At 42.1% G+C, this 24,834-nt stretch overlaps 1 protein-coding gene across 1 annotated transcript; it reads right to left on the reverse strand.

The window, feature by feature from the left end:
• Nucleotides 1–6,116: 6,116 nt before the first annotated feature.
• Nucleotides 6,117–7,453, reverse strand: LOC120645648 (NAC transcription factor NAM-B1-like). Its single transcript, XM_039922417.1, has 3 exons — nt 7,273–7,453; nt 6,782–7,116; nt 6,117–6,509 (listed from the first exon to the last, which is right to left on the reverse strand). Exons 1-3 carry the CDS (start codon nt 7,451–7,453, stop codon nt 6,192–6,194), a joined length of 834 nt encoding a protein of 277 aa, XP_039778351.1. The 3' UTR covers nt 6,117–6,191.
• Nucleotides 7,454–24,834: the final 17,381 nt, after the last annotated feature.

Below are 24,834 nucleotides of genomic sequence, written 5' to 3' on the forward strand. Positions count from 1 at the left end.
TGTTTAGCGATTTCATGTCCACTATTTATTTTTGATTATTAGCTGCCAACAAAAAACAAATACATGAGTCTAATCTTCACATATCACACTCTGTTACATATAGTGAGAAATATCCTACATTCAAGGAGCTCGCATGTTTTTTAATTTTTTTTCATAAAACCAAGCAGAATAATAGTTAAAAGATCTATTGGATCTTTCCACTCCTTGAAATGGCAATATATGTAGATTGTATGCAGTCAACTAATCAATATATCAGTTGACAATATATCACTAATCATGTGTTTCATGCAATTTTTTGACATATTCATTGCCAATTTTCTATTGACGGCCGCAGGGGGCGGGGGGAGGGGGGAGAAATCCTGATGTTACCTGGTGTTAAATTTGTGATCTCATATTTGGTTTGTTTTGGTTTTGTATTTTCCCTATTATGTACTAGGACCAAGTGCAAATCAAAGAAGTATCCTCTTTTATAGTGGAAATAGAGCACAAGAAATCGAGTTCAATGCTCAAGACCTTACATTTTTGGGGTAGCTATGAAAATTTGTCTTTAGCATAGACCCAATTCTTACTGCACGGTCCCATATTTCACGTGGCACGGGAAGGATCAAGTCATGTGAGTTAGGAAATCTGAGTGATTTGTCTTTTGATTGTCACTCACTGTTTCAATATTGGTCTATCTTGTGTTTCCGAGTGATTTTAGTGGCTCTATCGATCATTTTTTTTATATTTGTTGTACTGATAATGTGTCAAAATTCTATTGTATTGAAATGTGATTGAGAGCTGAATGAGAAATCACCCGGATGATATGTAGCAACTCCCTTCATATATACCGTGGGTACATTCATGCAAAATACCACATCTATGCATCAATGCAAATCTATGCATGAAAATTGTGACTTACCAAGATGAACATGAAGAATCTTGCACACAAGCAGCTCAGTTTTCATCTTGTGTGCATCATATATGTTGTGGTAGATTACCGTCACAAAATGTAAATATATACGAAGGGACGGAGCTAGATATCTAACAGAGGGAGGGGTGTGATTAGATTTTGTAAAAAAAGACTAAAGCTCCAAGCATATATAAAAATCTACCACAAAATCTATCTAGATGCGTACTAGATTTTTTTCCATGTGTTACTATCTCGCGACATAAAAGTTTTGGACTCTAGATTTTAATCCTACAAACTTCACATAGAAATTCTAGAAAAGGTAAACACAGAAAGTAAAGTGTAATAAATAATACAGAAGGTAAATAAGGTAGATGTAACGAATATGACACCATTTATGCCATTTCGAGTGATTTTGGTGATCGAATGACAACACAACACTTGGACTAATATGGTTGTTAAGATGACTATTCTCAGGCTTTTTAGGTTCAAGTGATGACAAAGAGATAGAGAAGATAGGCGTAGCAAGGCCCAAAGGGCCGCCCCTGAAAGCTACGATGTTTGGTGCAGGATGGAATCGAAGCCAAGTCAGCCTTTAGGCACCGGTTGAACCGACGGTCCAAGAAAGGGCATCGGTGCATTGGCCGTCCTTTGTACCAGAGACGATGTCAAGTGCCCAGAAGAAGTTTCTTCAGCACCGGTTCAACCGACGGTGCATCGGTGCATACCACCGGTGTAATGACGTCAGCGTCCAGGAGAAGATTCCTTCAGCACCGGTTGAACCGGTGAAGCATCGGTGCAAAGCATCGGTTCAACCGGTGGTCACTGCGTCAGCTGTCAGGAGTTCAACGGCTACTTCGGTTTATGAGTGACCGGAAGAACCGACGCTACCCCTGCCAAGGCATCGGTTCTTCCGGTGGTACGCAGATTTTCAGCTGACCATTGGAGCAACGGCTACAAGACTTGATGGCCTATATATAAGCCTCACCCCGGCCATTTGAAGCTTGCTGGAGTCCCAAGACACCTCATACACATCCAAGAACATCTCCAAGCCATACAAGAGCTCATAGATCATATCCTTAGCTTATAGCACTAGCTTTGTAAAGTGTGAGTGCTAGATTAGCTCTTAGTGAGTGTGATTGCAAGGCCTAGAGCCTTTGTGCTGTGGTTCTCTAGTGAACCAAAACAAGAGCTTGGTGCGCCGGCACCTTGGAGCGTGAAGCTCGCCGGCAACGTCATCGACCCTCCGACTTGGTGTGGAGCGGCGACGACATCTTTGTGCGGGGGACGTGGAGACCCCCATCCTTTGTGGAGAAGCTCCTTAGTGGAACCCGGGGCCAAGGTGACCGTGATTGTGTTCACGGAAGAGACTTGGTGGCCGAGTAGCAATACTCTTAGTGAGTGCTACAACAACGTGGATGTAGGTGTGCCTTTGTGGCTAACCGAACCACGGGATAAACACCCGCGTCAAGAGTTTGCTATCTCCTATCCCTCTCCTTAAGCTTCCGCATTTCATACTAGCAATTTGTGTGCCTTTACTTTCATAGAATAGTTTCTTGATAGGAAAGGCTATATGTTGCTAAACTCTTTTGGGATAGGGGTTTCACACTAGAACAACCTAGTTGCACATTTAGATAGCATGTTTTAGTTTAAGTTTTGTGCAAACTAGTTGGAGCCACAGGTCTAAGTTTTTATTAGTGCCTAATTCACCCCCTCCCCCTCTTAGGCTAGAGCACCCGATCACTTTCAGTAGAGAATGTGAACTTCCGGGATATGAATTTTTACAGAGTATCAGAAATCTCTGCCTTTCCCTTAATCCTTATTGGAGCTCCTCACGAGGGAATGCCCATGCAAGAGCCATGCTCCATGGATAGCTGATGGGCCTTCTACACGTGCAAGTAGGTCTCCATCTTACCTCTCTTAGATGCTCCTTGCTATCTTAACTAGGTAGAGATTCGTCAAATCATCACGAAACTCCATAAACATAGTTAGAGCTAGGGTCTCGCAAGATCTATAGGTCCTAGATTTATATCTCTTGGCGCAGTGGCGCACACAACGACCCTAGCCTATTGTTGATGTTAGGGGATAGAATAATAACTGTTTAAAAAACAATGGTGGCGAAACGACACGATGGCCCTGTTTGGTTTGGAAAGATTTGTAGCGCTAGTGAATAGTAACAAACTTTGACTATTAATTATGATGTCAAATAAAGTCAGTTTACAAAACCAACTTCAGAACCCATGCGCTAGCGACCCTGAAGAATCTAATGAGGCTTTTGACCGCCAGATTAGAGGATGGTTACTGTAGCATAACTACATCTAATTATTGATTAATTACCGTCATTAGATTCGTCGAGAAAAGTTACACCCATCTCTAAAAAGGTTTTACAAATAGACTTCATTTAGTACTTCATGCATGTAAGATTCTTTTTTCGGGATGTGTGCGTGCTAAAATTCTAGCATTGCCAAACAAGGCCGATGAGGACCAACGACTAAACACACTAGTACACAAGTCCCTGGCCACAACTCCTTTTAATCCCAGTTTTCAAACTGGGACCAGGAGTCCGGGACTAAAGTTCTCGACCCTTTAGTCCCCAATCCGATAATCGGGACTAAAGGGCATGTGCAAGGCGAAAAAAATATTCTATGTCACCTAGGACTCGAATTCAAGATGTCTCACCTTGCGCGTAGCTTGTTTACCGTCGCACCCACACATCATATGTGACTTAGTTGAAATGCTTTTTTTTTAAATTAACCCATGAATGACCCTTTAGTCTCGGTTGGATCTACCAACCGGGACTAAATGTCCTTTTAATCTGGGTTGGAGCCACCAAACGGGACCAAAGGGTCATCCTTTAGCCCCAGTTGGTGTTACCACCCGGGACTAAATGTTTAGAACTTTTAGGTTGGTGCCATCAACCGAGATTAAAGGGTGACATGTGGTCCTGGTTGGTGGGTCCAACTAGGACTAAAGCTCCCTGCTGGCCCTAGCCGTTGGACCCGTGGTTGGGACTAAATGTGCTGGACCAAAAATCCTTTCTGTAGTGACACTAAAAGACCTCCCACTAGGTTTTAGATACCTATATATAACACGAGTACCATACATATAATGCACGATCATACCTATTTTATCTGCATTTAATTATACAACAAACTAGGTAAAAATGAAGCGACAAACGGTCCTGCACAGCCCTCCGATCCTGCTGGCTGCTGCATGAGCTAGTGCGGCAAGGCAGCTACTCTGTCAACACCGAGGAACGAGATCCGATTTTACACATATGCGTCCTCTGTCACAAGCTAGGGTCTGATGATGGTAGAGTATGGCGCTGGGATCGAGCTTAGGGGAGAAGGCAGACACGCCAAAGCTAAGTGAAAAGACCAAGTGTCAATGAGACTGCTGCGGGTTATCTTGAGGTTAAGCCTTACTAGACTCAATTCATTAGCTAGTTTAACATTGCAGTCCACCAGATGTTTTCAATCACTACTACAGAACATGCTTTTGTTCCAAGCCATTTGTCCCGACTGCCTTTGGGCCCGAGACAAAAGGTGGCTTTTGTCCCGGGTCCAACGGCTAGCCTGGCCAGCGGGGGGACAGAGGTCTTTTGTCCCGGTTGGAGGCACCAACCGGGACAAAAGGATCCCCTTTTGTCCCGGTTAGTGGCTCCATCCGGGATAAAAGGCCCAAACCTTTTGTCCCGGTTGGTAACACCAACCCGGACTAAAGGGTGACCCTTTTGTCCCAGTTGGTGGCACCAACCCGGACTAAAGGACCCTTTTGTCTTGGTTGGTGTTACCAACCCAGACAAAAGACCCCTCCACGTGATAGTTCAAAATGAAGTTATTCTTTACTGAGTCACATGTACTACTTAGGTGAGTTGGCAAGGAAGCCATGCGCTAGGCAATAGGTCTTGGGTTCGAATCCCGCAGGACGCAAAAAAAATTTAGCGTGAGGGACATTTTGTCCCAGTTCTACCACCCGAATTTGGAGGCTTTTGTCCCGGCAGCCGAATCCCGGTTCCAAAACCGGGACAAATAACCCTTTGGAACTAGGACAAATGGCTTGATCTGTAGTAGTGAATATTTTCTTACGCTTGATTCACTTCAACATTTTCTTACAATTGATGCAACAATCACCATATGCTGACTCAATACGGATCTACAAATAATGAAAGATGTCTAAACTAACTTTTTGCTTAAGATGGATAGAAAATAAATACGGCTAGAGTCTGCACTGATAGTGAACTGGGCCAAGAAGACTAGTGTCGGTGTTCAGTCACGTCATTTTAGGCTAGAAAATAAGAGAAAGGGTACGTACTCGGGCATTTTGAGCCACGACCTTAGTGGCCTGCAGAGGGCCGAAATCCACCGACGTTGTATGCTCTTTGACTATTTGTGTTATACCTGATATTTTTTCCTTCAAAATTTTTACGGATTAAATTGTCCTACAACCCTAGCTAAATGCATCGATCGACATGTCAATTCATTGGCAGTAGCTGCATGTTCAATGTATTGCACATTATAAATCAAAGCGTTGCAGCGGCCAACAGATTAAAAGCATAGAAATCTTGACATGTTTTTAGTGGTCGTATATATCCAATAAGATTTTTAGTGGTCGTATATATCCAACAAGATTTTTTACGCCCCCCTGCCCCTTTGCTCTGGGAAGATAGTCCAAATGTGGTTCATAGGGGTAAAGATAATGCTAAAACACTGGCTGCAAAGTGGGTACTTCAGTACAAACTAGATTGACCAGATCTACAAGGAAAGACATCATGCAAGCCATCTTTCAGTTTGTCCATTTCTATCATCTTTCTGTAGCATGTGTATGAACCTACAACAGTTTCATTGGAAACATGAATACTTGTTCAATGGTCCGGTGCTTTTCTATTCCAGTCAAGCGTGTAGGCTAACTATCATGTGAGTGTGTGTGATAGACATCACCAGCTTAATAAACAATAACATCAAACACAAGATAATTAAAAAATACTGAGATAAGAAATTAAAAGGGAATGAAACTTAAGAAAGGGAATACATATATTAATCCCACATAGAGGTGTAAACATGTTTATCAAATCACAGCAAACACCACTTCTGGAAATATCACAATATAACTTGCATCTGGGACAAAGTTATTAGTGCTAAATCCACAGACGCTTGACTTGCCATGGTCATTAAGAACTGGCCACCAACGCTTTATTATTATTATTATTATTATTATTATTATTATTATTATTATTATTATTATTATTATTATTATTATTATTTTGCTTCACTCTCGCACCATGGCTGCCACACTCGATCAATCACTTGCCCTCGCCGGAGCAAGCCTTTTCGTTGGTGCTGCCGTCTGTGTCATCGTTCTCCTTCTCTATAGGGGGTCCGGTGAGGCTACTTGAGCTGGCAGCCCTCTCAGGGTTACCCTGCCCAATGAAGTCGAAGAAGGGGACCTGCCCTCCTCCTGCAATGTTGTAAGTCTGGGCGAAGACGCGTGGCATGGCGCACTTCTTCTTCTTCCTGTAGATGTGGCAAACCACCCAGGAATCGTCTGGTTTTACCATAACAGGAACCTTTTTAAGACTTGCAATGGCGTTGCGGAGTGCTTCAGATAGCTCATCATTTTTCTGTGTACAGTTTAAACATTAACCGTTAGGCAATAGAAGAGCAGTTATACTTTGCAGACAATCTAAAAGTGACTTTAGTTATTTAGAGTAAGTTGGATAGATGATACGACCGACTCTTTATGATAATAAAAAAGAGGGGGTTTGTACACTCTTCTCATGCCATACTACACTCTATGTTACATATAAATTGAAGAATCGACCTAAACTCTACATGCATGCGTAATCAAGATGCTTCAAGAAAAACAATTTGGTGGCTGTGATAGCTAAAATACCTTTGCAATGACTGCTGCAGCGCAACCGCATTTTCCTAAGTTGCGGCCCTCTCTTGGCCTCATCACATGACTGGGCATGAGGCCTGCTTCAGCGAGCCTGTACTCTTCCATGACCCACTCTGTGTTCTCACCAAACGGCGCCTTGCCGCGGTAGAAAACCATGGTCTTCTTCAACCCAACCATCATAGGAACTCTACCATTGATGCCTTTGCTAAAGATGGGCACATCCTTGCCTGATGCCTTCCAGTGGCCATCACCCGCAGTACGCTTGCGCCGGTTTCCAAGTGGCCACCTAGGAACCCTCCTAGAAAAATAGTACTTCTCCACGGATCCCTCTGTGTAGTGCAGCAACAACAAAAAACAAGACAACAAAGCATAGGATTCATAGCCACGGACAGATCAGGTAAGAGCAAGTGCAATCAAATGAAAGTAGAAGAAACAAGTCTATGTGTTTCTTGAGAACAGGTTGGTGTAAGTGTGCAGATGATTACCTGGTACTAGCTCCCATGGATTGTGGCTCAGGATGTCCACATCGACAATGCATCCGGAGGGTAGTGGTTCATTCATGGCACGAGGGCGGAGGTAGTGCACCACGACGTCCTCGTCGGTGGGTCTAAACTTGAACCCTGGCTCGAGCAGGATGGGGGCTGCGCTGATCATGGAGGCAGCCATGGTGTGGTGATGATGGGTGACTACTTGGCTCTAGTCTACAGATTGAGAGTTGTTTTGAGACTTGGTGATGGATTGATGATGGTGACAGGAGTGAGGGAGAGGGGTATTTATAGGGGGGGATGGAGGCTGTTACCTAGCTTGCGTGAGGGGAACTCATCTTTATCTCATCCCCTACGTCTTTCTCCCTGTACGCATTTCCCTTTCTCTTTTAGTCTTTTGGTTCCATACATGCCGTGTGCTGTGTATCTTTAGATATATGATGAAAAAGTGATCCACATAAGGGGGTCACTCCCTAAACTTTCTGGCTTACCTTTCTGTTTTTATTTGGTGTTTTGTGGTTAAAAAACAGGGGGGGGGGGTTAAACTCGCCATTTTGGAGTGTGATGTTTAAACATTTTTGCTAGGATGGTTTAGAAAATTGTGGGTTTGCAAACTACATGTGCAACTTAATTAATTTTGTGGTTCTCATAGGAATTAACTAACCTATCTATGTGGTTCACTGGCTTATTTCCTCATGGCTCTGTAGCTCCTGTGTGTTTGGTGGACACTAGCCTATCAACCCGTGCTCCTATACGAGCTAATTAAAATTAATATAAAAATAAGGCTTATAGCTAATAATTATAATTACCTATCCCACTTTCTCATTTATTTATTAAATATTCTAACGCATATTTTGAAATACATACTCATCATTATCTTGTTGCAATAGATTTCATTTTGCATTACACATCCATATGTATTTGATATATATTTAGTTGAACTATTTGCATGTAAATTGGTATTCTTGTCTCTTCCTACATACATGAATACATGGTGACCCATATCGTGGGTAATACTTTTATATAAACAATATCATAAATAATATATTAATAATAATAGAAATAGTAATTTAAAATTTTATATTAGTTCTTTTTATAATTATATAATTTAGATACATATTTAGGGTTACTTTAACTTTTAACAATGATATAATAAGATATTTGTATGCAAATTTAGCAGTTTATTTGCACTATTTTATAATGGCATAGGTGGGTGAATTACACAAAGATAGGGGGTTACTTTAGATTTGTTTTTATAATGGCAGTGGTATGTAGATACAAGTTTAAGGGATTACTTTAATCTATTTTCATAATGGCTGAGGTGGGTAATTTATTAGGAAAGATAACAGATCCAATAACTATTATGATTAGAGTTGTTGGACTGATGGCCGGATGTTTCTGTTTTTTGTGAGAATTTCTATAATTTCTTTATATGGAGGCTTCAAAGGAGCCTCTAATTAGTAATAATAAAATGCATAGCATTTTTTTACTATATCCATATAGGGAGAGCGCCTCCCCTCCCACCTCCCCCTCCACCCAAACATTGGTAGAGGCTTGCTTCTTTTGGAATTTTTTTTTCATTCAAGCAGCGTTGGCAGAATCCGGTTACCAATAAGAGGCATGACAGGAGGTTAGGGAGGCACAAAAAGTTCCCATGCATGTCACTGACAACCTCTTGGTTCTTTTGCCAACTTTCTCTTGTTTTGAAAAATCTAACACTATTGTTTCTTAGAACTGACTGTGGCAGGTTCCATCTTTACTGCCATCTATGAATCAATGCATGGCAAGATCCAAGCCATTGTTCGTACTGGTTCAGAACTCATTGTCGAGCCATATTGTGCTGTAGTGTATATTGGTGGTTAGGAAGCCCAAAAAGATTTGGGCGGGGCGGGGCTTAGAGATGGAAGGTGAGGATCTAGATGCATTCTAGGAGTATGGAGTGGTTGTAATGGCAAGTTCCTTAAATTTGTTTTGTTCCTGATGTGTCCTGAGGCTAGTATTTATAACCATTTGGGGTAGGTTGAGGTTTTCTTCAATTAGTCTTTTGACCTTGAGGTAGTTCATAAGGAGGGCATCCACTGAACATTATTTGAGGCGCCTTAGGGAATATATAATTGTAGCTAGGGTTCCTTCCATGGGAGTGCATTTTGATGTGGCCAAGTGTGAATGTGGCATTCCTATATGCCGTGGTGTCCTGCCATTTATGCTAGCGATATGAGGAGAAAGGGGGAGGCAAACATAGTTTCTTGGTTTTCTTCTTCTAGGATATGGTTTGCAGTAGGCGGACTAGGGGAGAGGCCCTTACCTTTTCCCTAGGCTAAGGTGCATGGCTTCTTCCTTCGGAGCACTCTCAGAAAGAGAGGCCACTGGAAGCTCCTAACTTTCAGAGGCTCCAGCTACTCCCCAACTAGCAGGCCCATGGCCCATTCTCCTAGCAGACCCCCAGCCCCTTCTCCCTGGCCTGCGATGAGGGCCTGCTTTCTAATAGCCGCTATAGTGGTGCCACTTTCTAGTTGCCTTAAAGGCATAGCCCAGGAAAGCCCTTTGGTTGGTGTCTATTTCTGGGGATCCGTTCTAGTCATGTCGTCTAATGATCCTGATTTTTCCATTGCCCAAGGCCCGCCACCGATAGTGTGATTGGATTGAATTCATGTAAATTGGTTTCTAATTTTGTATCTAATGGAAACATGTGCATGCTTTCTTGATACTCTATGTGGGCCGCCCATTGTTTTGGGAGGGCCTGTGTAGTTAAGGCCGCTAGAATTTATTATACATTGTTTCTTTTACTAGGCTATAATCCTCATGTGTTTGGAAGCTCCCAACTTATGGAGGCCCTAGCTACTTCCTGGCTAGTAGGGCCCCGACTCCTTTCTCCTTGTATGATGCCCTTGGCCCCTTCTCCCCGACCTATGATGAGGGCCTGCTTCCTAATAGCTAGAGTGGTGACTCTTTCTAGTTGACCCCAGGAAGGCCTCGGTTGGTGTCCACTCTGGGGGCTTCGTTCCAGCAGGGCCGGTTCTTGGTCCATGCAGCGGAGGCGACCGCCGGGGGCCCACGGAGGAGGGGGGCCCAACAACTAATATACAGTATCCTACCTGAGCAGGTCAGCATGCTAGGCAGTCGTCGTGCGACTGTGCGAGATGAGGGTCCTGCACCTGGCTCCTACCCCTGATCGTCGTCACCCTGTTGTGCCTGCAACCTGCAAGGTCCTGCGCCCCTGCCCGGTCCTATGCTCGCTTGCTCGGTGCTCCCGTCACCACGTCAGTGTTCCTTTCTTCCTGATTGTTGATTGGTAATTCCTATTAAATATACTTTATCTAGTGTCTTAGATATTTAGTTCTTTCCAATTCCAGCGAGGTAGCGAGTTAGTGACCATGCCTTGCTTTCTAACTAGGTCTTAGATGTTGCCGAAGAAACAATTGTCAGGTGATCAGATATCTTGGACAACATTGATCTAGATACGATTCTTAATGATTTTGCATCAAAAAATGCACGAAGGAGCTTTTTTGTGAAGGACTGAAATATTGTTGATGAAGTCATGGGGTTTAGCTATTATTTGAGGTAATCATACTCGTTTTATTTTCTACTCTTTTGGTTTGTATTATAGACATTGTTCTTCAAAAATTATATATAATATTAGTATTATTATCTATTTTATCATGTTAAAAAAATTATTTAACATAAGGGGCCCTAAAGCGTGGCTCGCTCGGGGGACACTCAGAATCCTAGAGCCGGCCCTGCGTTCCGGTCATGTTGTCCAATGATCCTGATTTTTCCATGGCCCAAGGCCCATCACCGATAGTGTGATTGGATTGCTTTGATGTAAATTGGTTTTTAATTTTGTATCTAATGGAGACATGTGCATGCTTTCTTGATTCGCCAAGTGGGCCGCACAATGTTTTGGGAGGTTCATCGTAGATAAGGTTGCTAGCATTTTTTGTACATTGTTTCTTTTGCTAGGCTATAATCCTCATGTGTTTGCTTTTGAGAATGTATGTAACTAGATACAACTAACAAAGATGAGAGAAAAACAAGGTGATCATTTCAATTTTCCTTCTTGGTGTCTTTTCAATGTGATTACGTTGCTTGCTCCTCGAGATATGGATTATTTAGTTGAGTTTCTTAGAAAGAGAGTTGTCTCACGCTCCTAGTTTTTCTCTACACCATATCAGTGTCGACAATGGATATACATCATAGCTGGGTTTATTTTCCCATGTTGACAAATGACATTTGCACATTTAATGCAGCTTCTTCAACCTCTTGGTTGAAGTTGATACATAGCGTGCACGTGCACTTCAAGATGTGGAAGGTAAATTATTCAACCACTAGGCTTGATAGATTCTTGGAGCCCCTTGTTTGGGCTCTATGTTATCTGGTTCTCCGTGTTCAAATAAGTAGCCTACTAGCTATGTCGTTCTGGGTGGCTAGATTGCTAACCAGCGATAGCAATGATGAAGATGTTTCCAAATGCTCAAGGGATCCTTCATGTGCTGTAGTATGAGTGTATGACTGTAATGCAGTGCACATCCTACATGTCTGCGTTCAGTCCACCATTTTAGTCGTGCCCACACATTGTCATGGTGGTTTGGCTGGGGATGGATTTGGATTGAATACACAAGAAATCTAATTCAGGTAGCGCTATTTACCATATTAATTCTAATATGGGTTCGCATTCACATCCAAATATTTACTTAATTCAGAAGATAACAACTATAGTTTTTTCTATTGATGATTTTAGTGTAACAACATCATTAAGGTGGCAAAGCATGAGTATAGAACAAAGATACACAAAGGTAGCTGACCAAGAATAACATATTTATCAATAATTATTTCAATAATTTAGTTTAAATAAATAAGTATAAAATATTTTCATCAAAACATTTATAAACTAAAGTACATAAAATTAATATGATAAGCCATATTAAAATTAACTAAACTTTAATCTATTTATAACATTAATGATACCAAAATTAATATCATTCGGCATTATCCATATAGATAAAAAAAACTCGACCTACGAGGGGCAAGCCGCCCCCCGGGCATTAACGTAAGAAGAAGACCTCTCACGCAGGTCGAGAAAACCCCCGAACCCCTGCCCCACCCTTACACAGGGGCGCCGTAACCCATACCGTAACCCGTGTGAGAGTGGGCCGGGGTGAGCCGGGACCTATTTCCATGTGCTTTGGCGTGTATGCAGGCGAGGGGATTTTTTAGCCATTTGTCATACAGATGTCTTTGAAAAGTTCATATGGTTTGCAACATTGGTATTATTAAAATTAGTATCATTTGTCATTGTAACTATAGTCATATATAGAGATAAGTTTTAGAGGGTTTCACTTGATACTTTATTCTTCACGGATACTGATCATATAGGATATTCTATATTTTTGGAATACAAGTATGGATTCCGATAGAGGGAAAATAAAAAATGAAGCCACATACATCCATTTTAGTATACATACGAAAATCGGATACAAATTAATGCAGATATCCATATTGATGCTTTAGTGGATACGAGTTCAAATAATTCAAATTTTCTGACGTCCATATCGATCCCTATTTGGCGGGCCATACAGGACAAGATTATTTGACATGGAATATTAAGATTTGATGTTTGTCTTTGTCATTTGCATAAAACTAGGATTCTAATCATATTTCTATATTTGAAGCACCTGCCCGGAACGTAAGACATCACATGGCTGGAATGAATTTTTTGCATAACTTGAACCTTGAACTATATACTGTCATGAAAATTTAGAAAAATCAATAAAAATCATATCTTGAAGTTCATAACTGCGTTCGTTCTGTTTCTATTTCAATCACCAAGTGAAACATGCACGAGTTAAACCTTAAATTGCATAAATTATAAAACCATCATGCACTTTATATACTTTGGATTCTTGCTTGGGTGTAATACCATCTGTGTTGAGAGAAGTAATAAATACAAGTAATCATTTATTCTGCTTTCAAGCCTTTACTTATCTTGTAAAAAAACCTTTACTTATCTTGTAAAAAAACCTTTACTTATACAGTTGTACTGTAACACCACTTGTATACTTTAAAGAAATGTTTATTTGCGTGGTCCCAACCTGGAGAATGGATACAGTGAGGAAGACTCAAACTGAATTCTCCACTCTACCTCTAACAAACATTATTCAAAAACTTTTTTTTTGCCTTTCCATCAGGAACCAACAGAATTAATTTGTTTTATTATGACAAGCAAACAAATAGTTGTGTCAATGACTAGGATTGTTGTTCCTTCTACCTTTACATGTCAAAAAGAGTTTGTCCCCATCTAGTTACTTTAGTCTACCTTTTATTTTCCGTGTTTTATGAGGGAGCTGATGCATAAAACGTGCAAACTAGGTGGGATTGAAGATTTCTTGTGGACCTTACTTCCATGTTTGCCGCTGGCGTTATTGTGGAAGTATATGGTGACGTGAGGTGTATGTTTTGGTTGTTTCAATGATGTGGCGAGACATGCTAGTTGTTTTATTACTAAATACTTAGCTTAGCCGAAACTCGCTCCTCCTTTTTGTAGAAAGAAGAAATGAAACTAAGTTAACTGAACGTAGTGGAATAAAATATACGCATATTTTTAACAATACAGTGGCATAAAAAATAAAATATCAATAGGAAACTCTTGAAGATCATAAATGTGATTGCTAGGTTTTTATTTTAATCACCAAGAAAAAAGGTTAGAACCAGTACACCACAATATTTACATATATGGACGATTATAAAATCCCCAGCCATTATTTATTTTTATTGCTTCTGTGGGTGATATACCATCTGTTGAGAAAAGTTTTAGATATAGGATCATCAATTTATTCCCTTTTCAAGCCTTTTCAAGGCATTACTTACACGATAACAAAGACTTGTATTATTCCTAAAAGCAGTATTTGCAGTGTCCGAACCCAGAGAAGGGATACAGTGAGGGAGACTCAAACTGACTTTACCACTCTATCTCTCTAATCATCATTATTCAAGCCCTTTTTGCTTTTCCTTCTGGAAGCAACAGAATTTGTTGTGATTGATGACACAAACAAACAAATATTCGTTGTCACTGACTAGGATGCTCCTTTAACCTTTACAAGTGTGCTTTCTCCCTTGCCATCTGATAAGAGTTTATCTCATCTAGTTATTTTAGTCTACCATTTTATTTTCCGGGTTTTATGGTTGGAGGTGATGGATGAAACGTGTAGACATATGACATTGAAACTATGTGCGATTGAAGATTTCTTGTGGACCGTACTTCCATGTTTTGGTCTTGTAGTGTATTATAGCTTTATTGTGGAAAAGTCTTTTAAATGCTTGAGGGCAACAATCTAGGTAACCACAATAGCTCCTAATGGTACTAGGGGCATCTTAGTCTTTTCAAAACTTGCCTAAAGTATTAAAAATTCAAAAGGTGATTTTTTATTGTAATCTAAAGTACATATTTATAACACGTAATTGAGTACCGCCACCATAAAATTGAATGGAACTCCAATTTAGCTAAATTATCCTACCAATTGCTTGCTTCTCCCTAGAGATGGCAACGGATCTAAATTTGTGCACACAGGCACGGGCACGGGCATGGGCATGGGCACAATTCTAAACCCAATGGATACTGCTCACGAGTATGGGAAAATAATATCCGCACCCATAAACCAGTGATAATCACTTCAATAACTAATAAGTGGACCCCAAACCTCAAATATATAAGCTCTTGTTAGAATTTTATTTCCTCTCTCCTCCTAAATTCCCACGCCGGCTATCAGGGGCTGGCCAGCCCAATCCCTTGTTCCTCTCGGTCACCCGCCCCAGCCGCCCTCCCCTCCATCTGCGCCGCATAGGGGGCCGTCCGTCCCTCTCCTTCCTCCACGCTGACAGGGGCCTATTCGACTCCCCCCCCCCTCTTCCTCCCTTCTCCCTCTTCAGCCACCCACCCAATGGCCTAGGCGCCCGAAAAGGCGGTAAATCGCTCGCGCTATAAATGATGAATCCATTACCTGAAAGATTCAAGTGTGGATCGGTAGTGTAAATTCAGCCCATTATCTATTTCTGTCTATTGCTGCGCGGCCTAAGGTACGATTAGACTATCAATCTAAGCATTTCTGTGTGGGAACATATCTGGTGCAAACCACAACTTCGTGAAAACTCGTGCAAACTACGACAAAAAAGTCGTCTAAATTCACAAAAAAATCACACGTGTAGATGATATGATGATATACAATCTTGTAAAATATCTTGTCCAAACTCGACTTCGTTTGTGAGATATAAAAATAACAAATTTTTGAAATTTATTATTTTTATATCTCACAAACAAAGTCGAGTTTGGACAAGATATTTTACAAGGTTGTGTATCATCATATCATCTATATGTGTGATTTGTTTGGTGAATTTAGACGACTTTTTGGCGTGGTTTGCACGGGTTTTCACGAAGGCTGTGGTTTGCACTAGATACGTTCTCTTTCTGTGTAAGGTTGGGAGGCTGCTGCTACTTAATTGTTGCGACCAGACCCTACTGTTTTCACATTTTTTTTTGCTTTTCCTACTTCTGTTGCTAGTTTTGTTTTCTCCCCTATACTTTCCCCTTTCATTACACTTTCTATTATATCCATTCTTACAAATCTTTTTAGTTTTATTTTATTTTATTTTTTCTATTTAATTTTCTTCTCTTAGTTACTTACTTATTTTTTCTTCGATTCCAAAATAGATGTTTCCTCTACTTTATAATACATATCATTCTTTCTTCGTGTCCTGTATCTACAAAAAAAAATTCATAATTGACTCTTTAGAAAAGAAGTGTGCCTCACATGTTCTTTATTTTTTTCATTCTCTTTCATGTTTTCTTTTTCATTATTTTTCCTTCCACTTTTCCTTCCATATTTTTTCTTTCATTTTTCCTTCCATTATTTTTTCTCCTTTTTAACATATTTTTTATTCCCCCTTTTGTTTTCAGTTTTCTTCCTTAAATTTTACTTGACATCTTTCGCCAATAAGGAAAAAAAATATTTGCTTTGTAGATTAAATTGTTATGTGATGTTGACTTATTTGTTCGCTTTGTAGATTAAATTGTTCCATGATGTTGAGTTATTTGTTTGTGATATTCATTTTTCATATCTATCCTATACAATCAAATGTTCACAATGTATAATATTTTTTTGTTGTACATTATTATGTGTTCGTTATATTTAATATTTAATTGTGAAAATAATTAATTGTTCCTAGGAATCGAAATTAATTATTAGTTCTATAGATCTTGTCATAAAAAGATAATGGTACAATTCAAATTTATGACAAGGAATATCATGGTGCAATACAAATTTAATTTGGATGCACAGTTAATAGTTATAATTTTTTTAGTTCTGAATTTGCATGCATATAGATGATGTCATCTTCGTTGTCTTCTTTTATATGCATGCGTAGAACCTCTCTCCTATTTAGTTGACAACATGCATGCACCAAATTTTTTGTTCGTGATGTTTAGCAGTGTACTATTATTTATTTGCCAGATTTAATATTTTATTCCCAAAGAGATATGCATCTATCCGCAGTAGTCCATGCGTTTGAGCTTTACAAAAAATGTTTAAAAATAAAATTCTCCAAATATAGTCAAGTGTGGTCTTGTTTTGAAGATCTTGATGCAAGAAATATGATACTGCAATCAAAATTTAATTTGGATATTCTCTTTGGGATTTATGAATTTTTTTATTCAAATATGTTTGCATGTTGATGATATGATTATTTTGCCTTATCTGCATGCATATACATATATTTTCCCTCTCCGTGCACAAACAGTCAGCTTTATTGGGCTAGAATGCGACCCACCACGCATAGAGCCGAGGTGAAGGTGGGATGACGCATCGCCTGAAGTGATATACAACCGCGCCCCCAGTCGCCCCCTCCTCGCACCCTTCCTCTCTTTCCAGCTCCAACTCACCACCCTTGGGCTAGCTGCCTTGGATCCATTGCCTCCTCATGGAACACGCCACCGCGGGGTCCTCGCGGTCTCTAGATTGGCGCCACCATAGGGTCCTCACCATCCCTAGGTCTAGTGGTGGATCCAAAAGTTGAATTTATTAGAGGACGCCTTATTTCTTCTTCTTCTTCTTCTTCTTCTTCTTCTTCTTCTTCCTCTTTCCTCCTCTCTTTTTCTTCTTCCTCCTCATTTTCTTCTTCCTACTCTTTGTCCATGACTCCAAAATGTTGGGGCAGGGGTCGGGGGGGGGGGGGATTCAGTACCCCCTGTCCCCATGTTGGATCCGCGACTACCTGGGCCGAACACCACTGTTATGTTAGTTCTTACTGGAGGTCTAGAGCAGCCGTTGCTGTTATGTGGGTTCTCCTCTCTACCCCTGTACCAGCTGCCAAACCAGATCTACCCGCTGGCACCTTGTAGCTGATGTCCATGGACGCTGATTTACTTGTTGTTAAGATGTTCCTGTGTATTTGGTTCCTTAAGCTTGTGGGTATACAAGTGTACCTGTGGGCATATGATATCCGTGGGTAGCAGATACAGACATGGTTTTTCTGCCCATGGGCATGTGATATTCCCGTGGGCGTAAGTTTTAGCTTGCATGTGTCAATATTTGAATATATTCACCTAGATTTTACCCGTTGTTATCCCGCCGTGCTGATAATCAGCTTGATTTAAGCAATGGGGCTTTGCCTTCCCCCCAATTGAAGGCAGAAAAGGGATGCGTGTCAATCTCCTACAAGTTTTGACTATTTTGCAAAAATACCCTACATTTTGTTACGAATCGCAACTCAGTACACCATGTCCAAAATAAACAGGAGCCGAGTTCTTATATTATTCATACAAATCCACGTTTTAAACTTTAATTCAACATGAATAACGGAAAATTCACAAATATTGTTATTTCTACAAAACTTTCACCACAAAGCACTTTTATGAAAACCCCCTCCCGCGCCCCCAAACCCTAACCCAAATGCTCTCCTCCCCGCTCCCCTGCCGCCCTCCCTACTCTCTCCCACCCCCACCCCGCCACCTACCCTCTCCTTCTCCCTCTCCGCCTACATCTGTGGCCCCTTCCCGCCGGCACTCGCGACCCACTCCTGCGGGATCCAGATCGGCGCGTGGCATGGCTCGGAGGGAGTGCGAGCATGCCGGCAAGCCACAATAGTGGTGGCCCAGATAATGCGGTTGCCGTGGCCGTCACCGGCACGCAAGTTTCGCGGGCACTTGGCGGTGCGGCGGGGGAAGGGGCTACCGCTGCTGCCGCCTGCGCCCGCGCCCACTGCAGAGTCAGCCTCATCGGAGGGGGAGGCGGCAAGCCCTGCGCCTCCGAGGGCCATCCGGAGGTGAGGTCGAAGGGGCCCAAAGGGGACCAGGGCATCGGCGTGCCATGGTCAAGTGCAGCGCACACGAGGGAGGTGGAGGTAGAGTGCCTAGAGGAGTTCGAGAGCGGCGTCACGGGCAGTGATGGAACAAGACAATGCAACCGCCGGCCATGGCCCACACGACGGCGGCGGTGGGCAAGGACGGCATCGCCGCGGCCACCTTCCACACGAACATCATGGTGAGGAGCATGCATAGTGCCCAGACGTCGTGTCTCAGCCGCTCCCTTCGCTCGCCATTGTCATCGGCGTCGCCCATATCTCGCCTCCTGCTAGCAACTGCCAGGCGGGCCCGCTGAACCACACAGCCGCTGGTGCCTGCTGAGTGCACATAGCTCCATTCCTAGAAAGGAAGGTGGGCCATTCCAAAGGAAGTTGTTTGGGCCATTCAAAGAAGGAAAAAGTTCTATTTACCTCCATGAACTATAGGCTGAGCTTACTTTTCCACCTTGAACTCGAAAACAGGGTATTTTGCCACCTCGAACTCGCGATACAAGACATATAACCTCCATAGGAGGTTTTTCTTAGTGGTTTTCCACTTCTCTTTTATATTTATTTGGCATGAGCCTTTGAAAAATCATAGTAAATCATAAAAAATCATAGAATGAAAAATTAAATTTTGTTGGACTCCATATGAGTAGATTTATGTAGAGAACATATGATATGATTTAATTTAGAAAAATTGTATTTTTAATTTTAGATATATACTTTTTTTATAATTAATTAATATCTATATTTTCTGTGTTCCAATTATGGTGAAATTTTTTATGGTGATCCAATAATTATATTCTTGAGCTATAGTAAAAATTTCATAGCCATTGTACCATTTATTCTTAAGAAAGAATCTGATATAGCTTGGAATTAAACTTCTGAATCTATAACTCAGGCATACATGATCCAATGAGCAGGAAAGGTTTACTACAACTTAATAATTTAATGATTAGACCACCATAAAAATTTCATCATAACTGGACCACATAAAATGTAGATATAAATTAATTATAAAAAATTATATATCGAAAAGGAAAAAATATTTTTTACTAAATTATATCATATCATATGTTCACTACATATATCTACTCATCTGGAGTCCAATAAAATTGATTTTTATATTTTATGGTTTTATTATAATTTACTATGACTTTTTAAAGCTTCATCCAAAATAAATATAAAAGAAAAAGAGAAAAACCACTAAGAGAAACCACCTACGGAGGTGGTACGTCCTGTATACTCGATTTTCGAGTTTATGGTGGGAAACGTAGACTCGACCCACAGTCCAGGGAGGTAAATATGACTTTTTCCTTCAAAGAAGGAACATTGGCCCTGTTTGGATCCATGGGTTAGAGTTAGTTTGGGTTAGATTGGACTCATCTAACCCAAAAATATCCAAACAGGGTGGGTTAGATGCATCTAACCCACCCCAAAAAAAATATCCCCTCCAAGGGGTGCTTAATTGGGTTAGAGTGGTGGGCCCCACATTTTCCCCCTCTCTGGATCCAATTGTGCCGCGTCCGCGCGAGCGTCCGCGTCCTGGGCAAGCGCCGCCAGGGCCGCCTCGCGGCTCCGCCATGCGTGCCGCCATCCCCTCGCCAGACCTCATCACGCGCCACCCTCCCCTCGCCCCAGACCTCGCCACGCCGCCATCCCCTCGCCGCGCCGGCCGTTCCTCGCGGCGCCACGCGGGCCGTTCATCGCAGCGCCGTGCCTTGACGCCCTTCCTCACCGTTCCTCGCCGGCCCTCGCCTCGACACCCTTCCTCGACGCGGATTTGAGCTGCACCCCCTCCTCACCGCAATTCTTTGCCGTGGATCCGAGCTGCATCCCCCTCCTCGCCGCCCCCAAGATTTGGGCCCCTCCAAGACCGCCCCCCCAAGATCTGCGCCACTCCGAGAGGCGGCTGTCCAAGCGCCGCCCCTCACCCTGGCTGTCCGAGCGCCGCCCCTCACCCTGGCTCTCCATGACGCTCAGCCATGCATCTGAGCTGCGCCCCACCATGGACGGAGATGGCTACGATGGCAACGACTGGGCTTCGCAGAACTCCAGCGCCAACGCGTGGAACGGCGCGCCAACGCGTGGAGCGGCCCCGACCAAGCTCCCGCTTCCCGCGGCGTCCTCGACCTCAACTCGCAAGCAGCGGCAATGGAGGAGTTTTCAGGACTAGAACAGTACGGAGCCTACCTCCAGGGCGACACCATCGAGCTCCTCCCTGGCCGCGGCAGGGGCTCTGGACTTCCTCCCTATCACGCACCGCGTGCCGGAGTAGGAGATGGATCGAGGGCTCCGGCAGTACCCTCCGCTCGGTGAAACCTCTTTGGCGGCTCATCCTCAGCAGCAGCCGGTCGCGGAGGAGAAAACGGCGGCACCCTTCGGCAGCGCGCGAACTCGGCTGCCGCGGCACCTGGCCGCCATAGCCGTGGCCGCGGCACCCGAGCGCCGGTGTCGGGGGCAAGCGGCAGCAACCTACGCGGACGGCATCTCTCTGCAGCTAGGAGTGCCGGCCGTGGACAAGCGTCCGGCTCCGGCGCTCCCTTCAACAATGCTGATGACGAATTGGAGGATGAGTTGGAGGAGTTCGCAAGCTCTGACAGTCACCCGGTGAGCCAAGGCACTCGAGCCCAATGGAATGATGCAAATAATGCTTCCATGTTAGAATTGTGTATTAAGCAACGTAGAGCAGGAAAGTACAATGGTACACTAATGACTGGTGAAGGGTACCAAGCCGTTATTGATGGCTTGCTTGCTAGAAGGGGGTTAGTGTATAGCCGCTTGCAGGTCAAGAACCAACTAGTCGTACTCAAAAACACCCATTCTTTCTGACGGTACTTGCAAGTGCACACAGGGTTAGGAAGAAATCCAGATGGAAGCATTGATGCAGAGTCTGAGTTTTGGAAAACACACACAGAGGTACATTGTTCCCTATCTAATTGTGCATTGTTCTATTATATGTTAATTAGTTTCTAATTTTTTATTTCTGATTTCATTGTTCTATCCTGCAGAAGAAACCATATCTAAAGAAGTTGCAGTGGGGTCCTCCAGGAAACTTGGAGTTGATGGAAGAACTGTGGAGAGGGTTCTCTGTTGATGGAAGCACAGCCTTTGCGCCTGGAGATGATTATGGTGAAACTGAGGGGCAAGATGCATGGGCTGAAGAGGAAGAGGAGTTCCAGGAAACACCTAGTCCAGCGGGGAGGAGTTCAAGCACCCAGAGGAGCAAGAGGTCATTTGCTAGCACTTCAAGCACTTTGACCAGTCCAGTGAAGAAGAGCAAGAGCCCAATGGTGAAGATTATGAAGGATATAGCCAATACCTTCAAAGAGTCTGTCACAGTCAACACTAAGCAAATACAGAAATGTGCAAGTGAGAAGGATGCATTTTCTATTAGGAGGTGTCAGGAGCTGCCATTTGAGTGTAGGGTTGAGAGAACTATTGAGTCTGTCTATGATATGTCCAAGATGTTCAAAACAGAGTATCAAAGGGAGTTCTTCTATGGCCCATCGTTAACTCCCGACCTTAGGTTGAGTTACTTCAAAAAATGGTGCACGGACAACAATTTGGAATAGTTAGGATGGCATGTGCTGCTCTCATGTGTGTCTTAGGATGTTGAACTCTCAGGTCATCGTCAGGTGTTGAATTATCATGTGTGTGTCAGGTGTTGAACTATCATGTGTGTATCAGGTGTTGAACTACTATTTGTGTGATGTCTCCAGTTGAACTATTATCTGTGTGATGTCATGATTTTTCTATGCTATGTGTTGAGCCTATTTTTTGTGTGGTCAAATTAATTTTATTTGCTTGTAGTACTTCAAATTTAGTGCAATTTTTGATAATTTGTTACATGTGTTCAAGGAGGAAGAAGATCATGGTCACATGATTGAGGAAATAGAAGATGGTGGAGGTAGTAGCAGTGAGGATGAGATCATATCCATATGCCGCAACAATCTGGAGCAAGCACAGAAGGTGATCTTGCAATTGGTTCCCATATTGGGTATGTACTCTGATAACTACCTAGTGAAACTACCTAGAAGACCAGTCGATATCCTGGTTTGGTCTGGGTGATGGATACACTATCCCAAGATACCCAATGCTACAACATGTTTAGAGTTGAGAGACCTTTGTTTAACAGGCTACATAGTACTTTGGTTGAGTCATATGGGTTGAGGAACACTAGAAAAATGACATATGCAGAGGCTCTTGCTATGTTTTTATGGATTGTTGGGTCACCACAGTCAGTTAGACAGGGTGACAACCATTTTGAGAGATCTATGGAGACAGTAAGCAGGACATTCAATAGAGTTTTAACATGCCTCCTTAAGTTAGCACATGACATAATTGTACCCAAGGACCCAACATTTTCAGAAGTGCACCCAAATTTAGAAAATCCAGTATTTTGGCCACACTTCAACGACTGCATAGGTGCTATAGATGGGACACATGTGAAGGTTGTGGTGCCTAAGAGTAAGAGGATTCCATACTTGAATAGGCACAATGAAACCAGTCAGAATGTGCTTGCTGTTTGTGATTTCGACATGAGATTTACCTTTGTGTTGTCGGGATGGCCTGGTTCAGCACATGACATGAGAGTATTCAAAGATGCTATGACTACTTATGCTCACAAATTTCCACATCCACCATCAGGTTTGCTACTTGAACTGTTCTGCAATGACTTTTTATAATTACACATGAGAGTATTCATTGTATGCCTGCCTTTCACAATATGTAGGGAAATATTATGTGGTTGATGCGGGATATCCAAACCGGACAGGCTACCTTTCGCCATATAGATGTACAAGGTACCATCTCGAGCAATGGCAAAACGGCCCACCGCCACAAGGTATGAATGAAACCTTCAACCATGCGCATGCCAAAGTTAGAAATGTGATAGAGCGGTCTTTTGGAGTGTTGAAGATGAAATTTAGAATTCTGATGAACATGCTAAGCTTTCCAGAGGACAAGCAAGCTAGAATTATTGTTGCTTGTATGACTCTTCATGATTTTATTTGAGAGAGCAGAATTGCAGATAGAGAATTTGGTGCCTGTGATGCGGATGAAAATTATATGCCAATGCCTAGTTCTTCTGATTCTGATTGGCCAGAAGATGAACCTCTTGTTGAAGATACAAACATGAACGAGTTCCGTGATGAGTTAGCTCATGCTTTGTTTTATGGAGTGTAATTTTTTTTGCCATAACTGAGGACTTGTATGTTTGAGTGAGACATCTCATTTGTATGGATAATTTAATTTTTATCATGTTTTTCTTACTTCATTTGTGGAGATGATTTTTTTTGCCATAATTGAGGACTTGTATGTTTGAGTGAGACATCTCATTTGTATGGATAATTTAATTTTTATCATATTTTTCATACTTCATTTGTGGAGACGATTTGTTTGCGACATTTATGACTGGTAGGAGGCCACACAAGAGATGGCCACAAGAGATCCAGCTAGAAAGAGCATTTAAAGGAGCAAATGATTGGAAAAGTGCCTTTAAGCCAACTCTAACTCTTGCATCCAAACACCACTTTGGTTAGAGTTAGTTTCTAACTCTAACTTCTAACCAAGTTAGAGTATCCAAACAGGGCCATTGGACTGTTTGGCCATTCCAAGCAAGGAAGGTGGGCTGAAACATTGCAATATTCGAATTCCTATTCTTTTTCGTTTTTTGAATACACATACATAACATATACTACACACTAAATATACTCAAAATTTATTTGCAAAAAATATAATCAACTTAATAGCATGGACTTCAACAGGCCACGCCTGGATGCATGCATGATTCCGATAGAGCAGCTCAAGCGGTACCAAATAAACATCTCCGGATAATGTATTATTGGAATGTCCCAATACTATTTTCTTATTAGTTGAAGAGATACTTTTACAGTTCCTCAATAATCTCATCTCAGTACAACTAATATATTAAGATCAACTCTCCCTTTATTATTTAAGGAGAGTTAGGGTAAAATATTAGAACAAGCAAATAATTATTGGAAAAATTGAGGTGTATTGGGAACTGCTGAAGCATGCAATCTTTTTCTGATAATATTGATAGTTTATTGGAGGAAAGGAAGACCGCTGGAGATGCTCTGAAAACTAGACTTACGGCTGGATATGTCCACGTTACAAAGTCTCTCTGATACATGCTTCATTAAAACGACGTGTTGGTGAACATCAACCTCGCTCCTGAGTCGTCGTTAACGTTAGTGAAAGGACATCAGA

The sequence above is a fragment of the Panicum virgatum genome, chromosome 8K (assembly GCF_016808335.1).
Source record: "Panicum virgatum strain AP13 chromosome 8K, P.virgatum_v5, whole genome shotgun sequence".
NCBI classification, from domain to species: Eukaryota; Viridiplantae; Streptophyta; class Magnoliopsida; order Poales; family Poaceae; genus Panicum; species Panicum virgatum.